This window comes from Emiliania huxleyi (genome assembly GCF_000372725.1).
Source record: "Emiliania huxleyi CCMP1516 unplaced genomic scaffold EMIHUscaffold_34, whole genome shotgun sequence".
Taxonomy (NCBI): Eukaryota; Haptophyta; order Isochrysidales; family Noelaerhabdaceae; genus Emiliania; species Emiliania huxleyi.
The window spans coordinates 17,621-30,223 of record NW_005199443.1 but is presented as its reverse complement, the minus strand read 5'-3'; the positions used below and the strand labels follow the sequence as shown (position 1 = coordinate 30,223).

The 12,603-nt window shown below is 66.1% G+C and overlaps 7 protein-coding genes across 7 annotated transcripts; 5 read left to right on the top strand and 2 right to left on the bottom strand.

Moving 5' to 3' along the window:
* Positions 1-783, top strand: EMIHUDRAFT_450844 (hypothetical protein). Its single transcript, XM_005773277.1, has one exon. It carries the CDS (start codon positions 6-8, stop codon positions 558-560), a length of 555 nt encoding a protein of 184 aa, XP_005773334.1. The 5' UTR covers positions 1-5; the 3' UTR covers positions 561-783.
* Positions 784-858: 75 nt separating this feature from the next.
* On the bottom strand, positions 859-1,482 carry EMIHUDRAFT_65272 (hypothetical protein; the record flags this gene model as incomplete). Its single annotated transcript, XM_005773276.1, has 1 exon — positions 859-1,482. One exon carries the CDS (start codon positions 1,480-1,482, stop codon positions 859-861), a length of 624 nt encoding a protein of 207 aa, XP_005773333.1.
* Positions 1,483-1,579: 97 nt separating this feature from the next.
* EMIHUDRAFT_435734 (hypothetical protein) lies at positions 1,580-4,271 on the top strand. Its single transcript, XM_005773275.1, has 5 exons — positions 1,580-1,996; positions 2,071-2,127; positions 2,200-2,308; positions 2,390-2,833; positions 4,159-4,271. The coding sequence occupies exons 1-4, from the start codon at positions 1,677-1,679 to the stop codon at positions 2,585-2,587; spliced, it is 684 nt and encodes a 227-aa protein (XP_005773332.1). The 5' UTR covers positions 1,580-1,676; the 3' UTR covers positions 2,588-2,833; positions 4,159-4,271.
* Positions 4,272-4,382: 111 nt separating this feature from the next.
* Positions 4,383-4,862, top strand: EMIHUDRAFT_207904 (hypothetical protein; the record flags this gene model as incomplete). The annotated part of the gene is made up of 1 exon (XM_005773274.1): positions 4,383-4,862. The coding sequence occupies one exon, from the start codon at positions 4,383-4,385 to the stop codon at positions 4,860-4,862; it is 480 nt and encodes a 159-aa protein (XP_005773331.1).
* A 710-nt stretch (positions 4,863-5,572) lies between these two features.
* On the bottom strand, positions 5,573-8,131 carry EMIHUDRAFT_101622 (hypothetical protein; the record flags this gene model as incomplete). Its single annotated transcript, XM_005773273.1, has 2 exons — positions 5,573-6,745; positions 6,848-8,131. The coding sequence occupies 2 exons, from the start codon at positions 8,129-8,131 to the stop codon at positions 5,573-5,575; spliced, it is 2,457 nt and encodes an 818-aa protein (XP_005773330.1).
* A 357-nt stretch (positions 8,132-8,488) lies between these two features.
* On the top strand, positions 8,489-9,367 carry EMIHUDRAFT_207900 (hypothetical protein; the record flags this gene model as incomplete). Its single annotated transcript, XM_005773272.1, has 1 exon — positions 8,489-9,367. One exon carries the CDS (start codon positions 8,489-8,491, stop codon positions 9,365-9,367), a length of 879 nt encoding a protein of 292 aa, XP_005773329.1.
* A 173-nt stretch (positions 9,368-9,540) lies between these two features.
* Positions 9,541-12,523, top strand: EMIHUDRAFT_435731 (hypothetical protein). The gene is made up of 5 exons (XM_005773271.1): positions 9,541-9,938; positions 10,119-10,418; positions 10,631-11,008; positions 11,257-11,775; positions 11,956-12,523. Exons 1-5 carry the CDS (start codon positions 9,588-9,590, stop codon positions 12,202-12,204), a joined length of 1,797 nt encoding a protein of 598 aa, XP_005773328.1. The 5' UTR covers positions 9,541-9,587; the 3' UTR covers positions 12,205-12,523.
* The last annotated feature ends 80 nt before the right edge of the window (positions 12,524-12,603 follow it).

The window sequence follows — 12,603 nt, the reverse complement described above, 5'->3', positions numbered from 1 at the left end:
CGGCGATGATCGCCGCCACTGTCACAAATATGATCGCCGCCGCCGCCCTCGGCTTCCTCGCGCCCACCCGCGTCTACCGCGGAAGCGTCAGCATGGATGTCGTCTACCGCGGACGCGTCAGCATGGATGTCGTCAAGACGAACGCGGTCAAGGTGAGCGGCAACTTCGAGATCACCGACAGCATCAGCTCGTTCGCCGACAAGAAGCTGGCGAAGCCGCTCGAGACGTTCGGCGCGCTGCTGACCGACGACCTGATGCTGCACCTGAAGGTCGAGTCGAGGGCTCTCCACGATACGGAGCACAAGGGTAAGGAGGCGCACATCGCGGAGGCGACGGTGTACTGTGTTGACAAGCACGTGATCAACGCAAAGGCAGAGGGAGAGGACATGTACGCGTCGATCGACGAGCTGGCGGACACGCTGACGCGGTCGCTGCGGAAGTACAAGGAGAAGCGGATTGATCTCAAGGAGGGGCGCAAGCGCGCGAGCAAGGGCGAGCTCGCGGAGGGCGGAGACTCGGATGAGGAGCTGGAGGATGAGAGCGAGGTGCCCGCGGAGTGAGGGAAGGGGTGCGGCTCCGATAGCCGCTGAGGCGACGCATGACGCCATGAGGGGCCATGACTCGCGTCTGTTTATACCGTTGGCGGCACACGCGCCACTTCCACTTTTGCCGTGTGATGCCGCCGCCCAGGGTACCCATGCGTCGCGGGTGAAAACGGCGCCGGCCGTGATGCCGCCGCCCAGTGTGTGTTGCGTTGACCGGCATCGACACATAAAATAAAACAGAATGGCGCGCTGCAGAACGCCAACGGACCCTGCCGCCGCCGCCTCGGGCCTGGCCGCTGGCGATCTCGGAACCTCACACTGCCGTGGAGGCCGGCCGTGCCGGCCGTGCCACCTTTCTCGCCTCGCGCGCGTGCGTCGCTGGGCAGAGCATCTCGTCCCACGCCAGCGGGAGGAGCGTCGAGCCGTCCTCGGCGGAGCGCGCAAAGACGACGCCGAGCTCCTCCGACGCGGTGGTCACGTAGTAGGCGCGCGAGTCGCCGAGCGAGAGCACGCGCGCCTGGACGATGTCGCCCGGCCGGCAGCTGTCGCGCATGAGCACCGCGTCGCGCTCAAACTCGCGCACGTCCTCGCGCCGCAGCAGCCCTCCACACGGCTCGCGCAGCGGCACGCCCGCGACGCAGAGGATCTCGAGCGACGCGAGGCGTGGGTTTATACGAATCACGCGGCACGTGACGATGTCACCCACCGTCGGCGGCGCCGCCGCCGGCTCAGAGGGCGCGGTGAGGGCGGAGACGGACAGCCGCGGCGGCTCGCAGCTGCGATCGAGCGAGACGGTGCCGGCAATGGAGGCGTGCAGTCCGGTGTCCCAGCGATGCACGCCTTCGCCGCAGACGGCGTCGGGCGCGTCCGCCAGCCGCAGGCCTGGCCACGCGAGAGTGCCGTCGAGCCTCGAGCCCGCGGGCGGCGCCGTACTCATCGCCCAAAAAAAAACATGCGCGGACAGAGTGACCGCCGGATTTCGAGCGATCTCTGCTTGCTGCATCTCTTGCTTGCCAGCTCCTCGAAATGTTTGCCCTTCACCTCTCTCTCCTCGGCGGCATCTGCACGGATCGGGAGAAGAGCTGCGGCGACTGGGCGGCCGACGGCGAGTGTGAGAAAAACACCGCGTTCATGGCGTTCACGTGCCCGCTGGCCTGCAACGTGTGCACCTTTGACTGCGCAAACAAGCACGAGCACTGTGACGCTTGGGCGCGTGGAGAAAACGGGACGCTCGCGATTTACAGCAACGAGAGCGCCTGCGTGAACAACGCGGATTACATGATGTCCAACTGCGCGACCTCGTGCGGCCTCTGCCACCACGAGTGCGTCGACAGCAAGAAGGAGTGCGCCGGGTTTGCGGCTTTGGGCGAGTGCGATGCGAACCCGTTGTACATGAATGTTCACTGCCCTGTTTCGTGCGGGACATGCAAGAGCGCGTGCAAAGACGCCAAGTGAGAGCCAGCCGGATCGCACAGCCCTCGTCCCGCTCCCGTCTGATTGACTCTGCGCCCGTCGCTCCCCACAGCGGCGATTGCCCATCTTGGTCCAGGGACGGCGGCTGCGTCGACAACCCAAACTACATGAATTCTTTGATCGCCGGCAGGGGCCGCACTAATCGGGCAGAGACGGACAACCGCGAGACTGCCGCGAATAGGTACCTCAACTGCCCCCAGTCGTGCGGCGTCTGCGACGAGCAGCTGGGGTGCTCGGACAAGAACGACGAGTGCGCGGCCTGGGCGGAGAAGGGCGAGTGCCACGGCAATGTGCGCGGCCCTCTGACGAAGCCTCGCTCGGGCGCCGCCCCTCCGCCCGCCACCCGCGCCCCCTATCGGTCGCCTCCGCAGGCAAACTACATGGCACGCGAATGCCCGTCGTCTTGCGGGCTGTGCAAGACCGTTTGCATCGATCACGCCGAGCTCTGCAAGGCATGGGCCGCGGACAGCGAGTGCGAGGAGAACATGGGCTTTATGCACAAGACGTGCCCGCTCTCATGCGGGATCTGCGCGCGGATCGAAGAGGGCTCCGGGAAGGATGAACTCTGAGCCTTCTCTGGACAAGACGTCCATCGAGAACCCGCGGGACTTGGCCGCGAGGGCCAGCTCGTTGTACGTTGAAGATGAAACTCTTCCCCCCGAAGAGATTTGAACTACCACGTCGTCAGGATAATACTCTCTCTTGGTGTGGCAGCCACCTTCTCTCTTGTGCTGACGGCTGTGTGCTGAGCTGTTTACCGTCCTTTAGCACTGCGTTTGTCCTTTTGACACGTGAGAGCCTTTGAGAGGAATTACGTACCCCTAATTGACGCTATTCTGACTGGGTTGTAACAAAGTTTGAACCACACGCGCGGCGCGAGGCCTTGGCCCTTGCGCCCCATGCGGTACGGGGCCGTGAAACCCATCGCCTGGGGGTGCTAGGACACCGAGAGACATGACCCAGAAGTGCCAGTCACGCCCACAGTGGTCAACACGAGAACGCCGAAATCGTGACCTCGGAACGCGGTCACGGCAAATCTGACTAATCTATAACAACCGTTAATACGGATGGCTCACGCTGGCGCATGGCCTCGCCGCTGCTACCCTCCCGACCTCAGGTGAGCAGACAAGATCCCCTGAGCTGCCGGCGCTCTCTGATCGCCCGGATCGCAACTGCCGTGGCAAAACTGCGAGCTCCCGAGGACGTCTGGCGCCGAGTGCGTCTGGCACCGGGCACGGAAGCTCGCACTCGGCCGCACGCGATAGTGCTGCCGCGAGAGCGCCTGCCAGGTACGACATGTCTCGTGTAGACTCCTCCTGGGTCATGGTCGGTCATATGCAGGACGGCCAGAGTCGCCCACATCGCCTACGCGGTCCCGAGTGTGGTCAGGCTGATACACCGCGACTCAACGGTTGAGTGCGGCCAGCGCACACAAAAGTCGTCGACTGCGGCCTGGTACGACGGTGATCATAGGTGCTGGAGACCAGGCAGTATGAGCCTGTAACTGGGCACGCATGAACTCGGTACCTACATTCGCAGAGGCCCGGCAAGGATGGGATCTAGTAGAGTGATTGCGCACTGAGACCGTGCTCCGTGGGTCGCTGGAATGACCTGAAAGGCATCCTCAGTGCCGCTGCTCGACTCTCCAGTGTCACAGCCGATGCCTGTGACCTGGTCACCGCCGCACGCAGGTTGAGATCCGCGCCTCCTCGGGTGTGCCCTCATAGACAGCCTTCGGCGGCGCGTAGCGACGCGAGAGCCGCTCCTACACAGGCGTGTACGGTGAACCACCGACGGATAGAGCACAGATCTATGGTCACGCCGGCAGCCTCTGAGGTCGAGACGAGGCTGCCGGCGTCGCCGCTGCAGCTCTGGGCATCACCTGCACAAGCCAAGCAGACTTTGTTACAAAAGCGGAGGCGTGTCGACGCGCCGCGCGCTCACATACTTGGGCTCCCATCTCGGCGCGCGCGAGTCAAGGCCGAACCGACTAGCTGCCGCCGCGGCGGGTGTGGCTGGGCTGCAGGCAGGCCTGTGGCCGGCGCTCGGCAAGCTGTGGCGCGGCGCCGGCGCAGCGCTTGTTACAAATTCGGCGTGACAGTCAGATTTCTTTGGCGAGTCAGAATAGCGTCAATCACGGGTAGTAGAGCTCAGGTAGTTTGAGTTGTTTGGCACATGTAGAGCAGGCATCTGAGAGCACTTGGAGCACTTGGAGAGAGATTTGTTTTGTTGTTTGGGATCTGTAGGAGAAGATGGGCGACGCACGAATACAGAGGCACAGCACGCACCCGCCCCGCTCGCAGGGCGTTTCCATTTTTTCTGGAATTCTCGCCTGCAGTGCACGCGCGGCAGCCGAAAAAACTGATGCGCGGCTGCCTGCGGCTTGCTCGAACGGCCGCGACACGTTCGCGCCAGCCACTGCTCTCCACGCGAGCGCCGGCGCTGCTGGCCTCGCATGCTTTGCCAGCTGCGGCTGCGGCGCCATTGCTGCGTCGCCGCTGCTCCAGTGCCGCCCTGCCAGACGGACCTCCGCAGCCTGCGCCGACGCGGCAAAATCTATTTGAGGTTGCGCGCGAGCTGCCAAAGTACGGCGTCGGCTCCAAGGTGTTTCGTTCGGGGTGGACGAGGAACGGCTACGACCCAAACGAGCACCACTGGCAGATCACGCGCGTCGAGCTGTGGACCAAGGGCGACGAGGAGCAGTTCCAGCGTGGCAAGGCGTGGGGCGTGCTGACGTGGAAGGGTGTGACTGAGGCAGGCGAGCGGCGCGTCCGCACTCCTCTCAAGAAGGAGTGGGTGCACCTGCGCGACGCGCAAGCAGGGAGGGCAAATTCAGCGGCGTGAGTCGAGGGTAGGTATCGGCTCACGTCGCTTGTCATGCACCTGCGCGTAAGTCACGCGTTGGGGGGATGGGGAGGGATCAGCAGGCTGCGAGGCGCTGAGTCCGACCGCGGGCGTGATGTAGATCGCAGTCTGTCCATAGTTACGGCGCCTCAGTCATCGCGGTGTCGCGTTTGGTCAGTCTTTTGGTCCGCCACGCGCGCCAGGCGGCCAGCTCGTCGTATGTGTATCGAAAACAACGTTTTGGTGTAATCTCGTGTACACGGGCCGCGCGCGCGCGGGACCCCTCTCGAGTGGAGCTCTTTTTTTTAATTTTGTCGCGCTCGGCCCCTCGGGCCGTGCGTGGGGGCCCCGCGCGCACACGCCCCGGGGGCCTCGCACCTGCCGCCGCGCCACGCCGGCGCCCGGGTGCCTCGATCGCCGCCGCGTCCGGCGACGGCATCGATCGCTACCACAGGTCGTCCCACAGGTCGTCCCACAAGAGGACGCATCCCTCCCGCCGCATTTCGACCGCCGAAAAGTCTCCCACTGACTGGAGCGGTGTCTGGACGCGCCCGCCTCCCCAATGCCCAAAAATCCACCAAAGCGCAAGTCGAGTCCTCTCTCTAGATTTAAACAATCATAATGGACAGAGAGAGAGACAGACGCGGTAGACGGAGTGAGTGGTCTAGGCTGAAGGCTCTAGCGCGAGGCGCGAAACTGTGTGCTCTCCGCTAGGCGGCCACCCGCTGCGGCGACGCGCGAGGCTGCGCCTCCCCCTCGAGGAGGACGTCCGACATCTCGGCGGGCATGGCTTGCGACGAGCGCGAGAGCCGCCCCGACAAGCGCCCGGCCGCACTCGATCGCCTCGCGCTCGCCCGCTGGCGCTGCCCGCCGCCCGCCTGAACGGCGATGGGCGCTCGCGCGGGCGCCTTGCAGAACCAGGAGGCGCTCATCGCCAGGCAGATGAGGAGCGTGAGGAGCGTGAGGCAGCCCGCGGCGACGTAGGCCACCCGCCATGGGAACTCTCCCTCCGGGGCGGCCGGGGGAGGCGGCGGCAAGGGCGGCGGCGGCGGCGGCGGAGGGCGGGAGGGAGGGGCCGGCGGCGACGAGGGTGGCGGGAGCGGAGATGGAGATTGCGGCGGGGACGGCGGCAGCCCGGGCGGGGGAGGCGGGTTTGGTGGCCCCGGAGGCGGCGCCGGCGTGCTGCACTTTGACTCGAGCTGAATCGCCTTACAGAGCCCGCCGAGGCAGACGCCCTGCACGCCCGCGTCTTGCGTCGGCAGGCAGGGCGTATTGTCGGGGAGGTAGTTGAGGTGCAGGTTGGGCTCGGGAAACAGGTACTGGTCGCATCGCGCGGGCGTATTGCCGGTGGCCGGTCGGAAGCAGCGTTGAATGCACGGCTGGTCGTCCCACTGCGGGCATGCATCGGCGTCGATGATGTACCCGTATGGCACGCATCGGCTTTGACTAGCAGTGGGGACGCACTCGCCCTGGGAGCAATACCCGCTGCCCCCGTCGCACGAGTCGGCCGTCGTCTTGAACTGGCCGTTGTCGTCGCAGCACTCGCCGCCGCAGCACTTCTTGTCGGCCGCGAGTCGGCACTCGCCCGAGCAGCACGTCTCGCCGGGGGCGTCGCACTCCTCCCGCAATAAGACGTCCACCTGGCCGTTGCCGCACCCCAGCGTGCATGCGCTCGCCGTCAGGCCCGAGGCCGTGAGCCTCTCCTCGCAGAGATAGCCGCACTCGACCTCGCAGGTGGCCGAGCAGCCATCGCCGCCAGTGTCGTCGCCGTCGTCGCACTCCTCGCCCGCCTCGACCTTGCCGTTGCCACACTCCGGCTCCGAGCTAGCCAGGCACTGTCCGCTGGGCAGCACGGTGTCCTTGAGGTGCTTGCACACGTCGCCCTGGTCGTAGAAGGCCGTCTCCGCAGGGTACGACATTAGCCCTAAGCGCGAGAGGGAGTGGGCGGGGTGTCACGGGGCAGTCTAGAGATCATACGGGGCCACCCTTGAGGCAATCGCGAGGCACCCTTGAGCTGTCGAGAGAAGCGTGGGAGCGAGGGGCGTGCGAGTGGGCGCGGAGCCTCCGTAGTCGAAGAAGTTGCCATTGCTGTCGTACCCAAACGTGTGCTCTCCCCCGAGGTTGTGCCCGATCTCGTGCGCGAAGGTGTGCCAGAAGCTCCCCCGTCGCGACCACGAGGACACGGCGGTATTGGCGGTGCAAATCTTGTCCTCGCTGTCGCACGACTCTGTCGCAAACTTTGACGCGCAGTTGCCCGTGGACTGGACGACCACGTCGCAAGCGTCGTCTGCCTGTCCCGGCTGTCGGGCCGGGATCCCGCTGTCCCTAAACTCGATGCGCCTTGGTGTGTTGCACACAGCCCTGAGGCCGGCGATGCCAACCACGCCGGTTGGGGGGAAGCAGTCGGTGAGGAGGTGCCACAGCGCGGGACCCTCTGCAGGCTCGACTGGAGCGCCGGCGATGCCGTCACAGCCGCCACCGCCACATCCCACCCACCACGAGAAGAGATCGAGCGCTGCCTCAATATCGTCGGCCTGTACAGTCAGCCCATGTCCCTCTATCACCCTCGGAAAGTACTCCTCGCATGTATTCCGGGAGCCGGGGACGTCCGGTGCCTGACCCACAGGCGCATCGTCGCTGTTGATCACCACGTGCGTCACGAGCAGGCGCACGCCGAGCTGGCCCTCATAGACGAAGTTGGCGCGAGAAACGGCAGAGGCGGCCTCCGTCATCGCCGCGTCGGTCCCGCCGACCGCGGCGACAAAGCCTTTGTCGATGGCCAGGCCGAGAGTCAACGTCTTCACGCCGGCCCAGTCGCAGTTTGAGAGGCGGACATAGGGCGGAGCCGGAAGCTGGAGCTGCGCTCGACGCCCATGGCGGATGGGGTGCGCGTCGGGGGAGGGGAGCGTGCCTTGCCTGCCGGGAAGCGTGCCGTTGAGCGCGAGGAGGATCGAGCCGGCCCTCGAGATGAGCGCGAAATCGATGAAGCAGTCAGAGGTGCAGTGCAGATGAGCGTGCGCCACTGCGCCGTCCGCATCGGAATCGCTACGGAAGACGCCACGGCTCTTTTCTCCACCGGTCACTTGCAGATCGGGGTGAGCCCACGTGTCGTCCGGCCGCAGGCCCAGCTCGGTCACGCCGCTGCCGTCCTCAAAGCGCAAGCGGAGCGCCTCTGCTGGGTTGCGAGCGTCGACGTGCACGACGGCTCCGCCGGTCGCTGATGCCAGCGCGCTTAAGCAGCCCACGGCGGACAGGAAACGGCTTTTCATGCGCGCTTGTGTGAAGCGGAGCGCGCCTCAAGTGCTCTCAATCAAAGAATACAGACACGCGCACAAAGAAAATTTTGCACGCGCACAAAGAGAATTTTACAACCGCCACATTCCTGAGACGAGCGAGAGCAGCCTCCTTAAAGGCGAAAGGGTCTAGATTTGGAGCGCTCGCCGAAGAGGATGCCGCCTGTTTTTAGGTTTAGTCGAGCGTAAGATGCCGCCTGCCGCCTGCTTGTTCTTGCCGCGCTGCACGCTCATCGGATTCCCGATAGATAGATCGACCAATGCCTCTGGTTAAAAAGAAAAACGGCTCCGGCTCTGTCTTGCGCGAGCGTAAGCGACAGCGTGTCTACATATATGGCTGCTGCTGCTGCTGCTGTGGTCCGCCGCACAGCCTGCGGCGTCCGCTACTCTCTCGGCGCTGGCGCCACGAGCAGCCCGCTCCTCGCGCTGGTGCACGGCGCTCCAGGCTCCTCTCGCGACTTCCGCCATCTGACAGACGCGATCGAGCGGCTCGGCGCACCGCTTCGCACCCTTTCCGTCGACCTCCCCGGCCACGGAGAGAGCCCGCCCTTCCCCGACGGCCGCGAGCCCACGCAGCCAGAGATGGCCTCGGCGCTGTGGCGTGCGGTCGAGGCCGCCACCGCCGACCTCTCGCCGCCTCCTCCCGTCCTGCTTCTCGGGCACAGCATCGGCGGCCACACCGTCCTCTCTGCCGCGGCGCGGCGTCCCGTGGCGGGCGTCGTCCTGCTCGCGCCAGTCAACGTGACGCCGCACCGCGCGCTCCTCAACGACACCGGCTTCCGGTGGATCGTGCGTCCGCTCTGCCTCCTGCTCGGCCGGCCGCCGTGGAAAGCGGCGCTGGGCGGGCTGGCCGAGGCCTGGTTCAAGCGCGTGCTGGGCTTCCCGAGAGGCGTGAGCCGCGCCGAGCTCGAGTGGGTGCACCGGCGCGTCGCGTGGCTCGACTTTGCGGCGGCGGAGGCGGACGCGAGGGCGCTGCGCGCGCCGGTGCTGCACGCCTTTGCTCGCGATGACGCGCTGATCCAGCCAGGCAAGGCGATGGAGCTGCGGCGGGTGCTCGACGCGTGCGCGGCGAGGGATGGGCCGAGGCTCGACTGGCCGAGCGGCGGGCACAATGTGCAGAAGACGAGGGCGCAGGAGCTCGCGACGGCGCTGACGGAGTGGGTTGCGAGGGTCGCCGCCGCGGGGGAGAGGACGAGCGCGAGTGCGAGTTGAGGAGGAGTGTGTTACACGCGCAGGGTTCAAAACCACGTGTGGCACAACCGTTCATCGAACCAGCAGCCTTGTCTAAAGCGAACTTCTTTTAAGAACCAAAGATTAGCGACGCCGAAACCGGCGCGCCATAAACGCCGAGCTCATTGGCACCTTGCTCTTGCGATCGACTTCAGCTGGTCGAATCCTTAGCACAGCTCGCCGCCGCCACTTCTCTGCCCCGATGACCTTCCAGCAGCCGCCCGCCGTCCGCTCGCAGTCCTCGCACGGTACCGAGCAACGCAAGAGCAAGGGCCTCACGCCGCGCCTCTTCTCACGATCCAAGTCTTCCTCTCGCTCGGCGGGAGCAGCGCCCATGCGCATCGAGTTCCGCGTTGTCTTTCGCAATGGCGGCGTGGCGTGCGACCCGTTCGCCACGTACTCTGACTCGGCGCTCCACGCTGCGCTCATGTCGGCCCTGCCCGAGGGCATGACCGGCAACCTCATGCCGTCGACCGACAGCAAGGGCCAGCCGGCCGTGCTCGTTCGCGCACAGGCCTCCGACATCAACACCATGTACGAGCTCCGCTCGCAGGTGTCACAACTCCCCGCCCTTGCCCCGGCCTCTCCGCCACGCCCACGCCACTGCCTCCCTCGCATCAGCCTCCCTCGCCGCCGCCGCCCGGCTCATCGCCGCCGCCGCCGCCGCGCCCGCTCACCCAGCCCGCCAGCACACCTCACCTCCGCCCCCCCTCCCCCCCGCCCGCCGCCCTAGGTCGTCTCGGGCGACTTTATGAGCGCCCTCACGCGCCACCTCCGCTCACACGTCAAGTCGGAGCGCCGCAGCCAGCGCCTCGAGATTTCCAAGCGCGCCGACGCGGGCCAGTCGACGACCGGCATGCCCGAGCCGCCTGCCAAGGATGCGGACCTCGACTCTATGGAAGCGGGCGCCAACGAGATGACGATCATGGAGGAGGAGACGGTGTGGGAGAAGATCCGCCTCCTCCTCCCGTGGCAGAACGACGAGGACAAGGCCGACGCCGAGATGAAGAGCACCAAGCGCGAGCTGCAGCAGGCGCGGCCCCGCATCCCTCCTTCCTCTCCTTCTCGCCTCTCGCCCCGTCCCCTCCCCACCTCCTCTCGCGCCTCCCATCACACACCAAGACGGACTGGACAAGCCGCCCACCATCCCTCACCAGCACAAGCTTCGCCCTTCCGCGCCCCGCCCCCGCCAGCCTTCCCCTCCCGCAGCACCGCTGATCGGAGCCCCGCGGACCCACCCGACAGGCGCGGCAAGCCCTCAAGGAGCGCCGGCAGCAGGTCGCCGAGCTGGAGGCGCGGTGCAACGAGCTGACGGAGCGGCTGGCGACGATGTCCAAGGAGGACTGCCCCGCCAGCGACGCCATCGAGTCGATCCCCCCGCCGGCGGCGCCGGCAGAGGAGAAGTATGCAGAGCCGGAGCCGGTGGCGGAGGCGCCGGCGGCCGCCGTCAACAACAACCCAACCGCGGCGAACTATGTCGCGCTCGAGGAGCTGACGCCGGAGCAGTGGCAGAAGATCAAGGACCTCAAGGCCGCCTACCTCGCCGCCGGCGGCGAGCTCGACGAGTACGGCGACATCTTCATCCTCCGCTTCCTCGTCGACAAGGACTGGAAGTACGAAAAGGCGCGCGCCCGCCCACCGCTCGCCCTTCGTCGCGTCGTCCACCGCCTTCCACCTCCTCGGCCGCCTCCTCCGTCTTCTCCACGTCTTCTCCACCGTCTTCTCCACCGCCTTCTCCACCGCCTTGCCGTCAAGCCGCCTCCCCAACCGCCTTGCACCTGACACCCCCCCCCCCCCCCCAAACAGCCCTCCCCCTCCGCTCGACACTCCATGGGCCCTTCCTGACCCCAAGCCGCTCTGCCCACGCGCAGGCTCTCAAGAAGGCCAAGTCGACGGCGGCGTGGCGCGCCAAGAGCGGCGTCAACGGCTTCCGCAAGCAGATTGCGTCGGGGCTCGTCTACAATGAGATCCCCAACATCAAGGAGCTCTTCACCACCGTCGCCGTCTCAAACGCGCACAGCCGCACCAAGGCGGGCGACCTGATGACCTTCATCGACTACGGCTCGCTCGACGTCAACAAGTTCTTCAAGCTCCTCGACAACTCGCAGTACTTTGACATCAACAACTTCATCCTCGAGTATGTCTCGTACCACTCGGACAAGCTCACGCAGGAGACCGGCGCCCTCGTCCGCCAGTTCATGGTCATCGACGCCGGCGGCATTGGCCTCGCGCACGTCTCGCTGCGCATGTTCATCCGCTTCAAGCCGATCATGCCCCTCGCCGACCTGTACTACCCGGAGCTCCTCGGCGGCGCGCGTGTGCTCAACGCGGCGTGGGCGCTGCACCAGGGCTGGAAGCTCGTCAAGCCGCTCTTGTCCAAGCAGATCCAGGCGCCGTCCGCCCCGTCCGAAGACCTCCCTCCCACTCGCCCTCTCGCCCTCTCGCCCTCTCGCCCTCTCGCCCCTCGCGGCTCGCCCCTCTAGACTCCTCCCTCCTGTGCCAGTCTGCCTCGCCCCTCGCGCCCCCTCGCACCTCACGCCCCTCACCTTTCCTCACCGCCCCCCGTCCAGGACATGGTTGGCATCCTGGACTGCAAGCACACGCCCGGCGCGCTGCTCAAGGTGGCGGACCCCGAGGCGGTGCCCGACTTTTACGGCGGCACCTGCACCACCATTCCGCGCCCGGCGGTCGACTGGTACCCCAAGGCGGGCATGGAGGGCGTCGATGCGGCCGCCATCTGCCCGGGCAAGAAGCTGGGCGCATACATGCGGCGCACGCTCGCGCCGGACGGCGCGCCGCTCTCGAGCGGGACCAAGTGAGGTGCCACGGCGCCGCCGCCCAACTACGTTCGGGGCCAGTGCGGCGGGCGGACATGCTCTGCTGGCGAGGGCGCAAACCCAATGTATAGTCGTACGCCGTGCGGGGCGTCTTCATGTGGCACAGCTGCCGCGAGGGCTGCAGCTGACCACTCTTTGCCAACATCGCACGCGTTGCGGCTTGGTGAGGAGTGGCGGCATCACAATGACGCTCCATTTTGTCGTTTATTAGAGGGCCTCGACGCCCGAGAGAGAGGGTGTGGCGGTGTGTGACGGTCCGACTATACTAAACAAACAATGTGGTGCGAAAACGGAAAACAAATTTCTCTCGCGAGCTCAACCCACATCGTCACAGCTCACGATCCAACGCCTTTTGGCTCCCGACACATGGCGTGCGCCTGC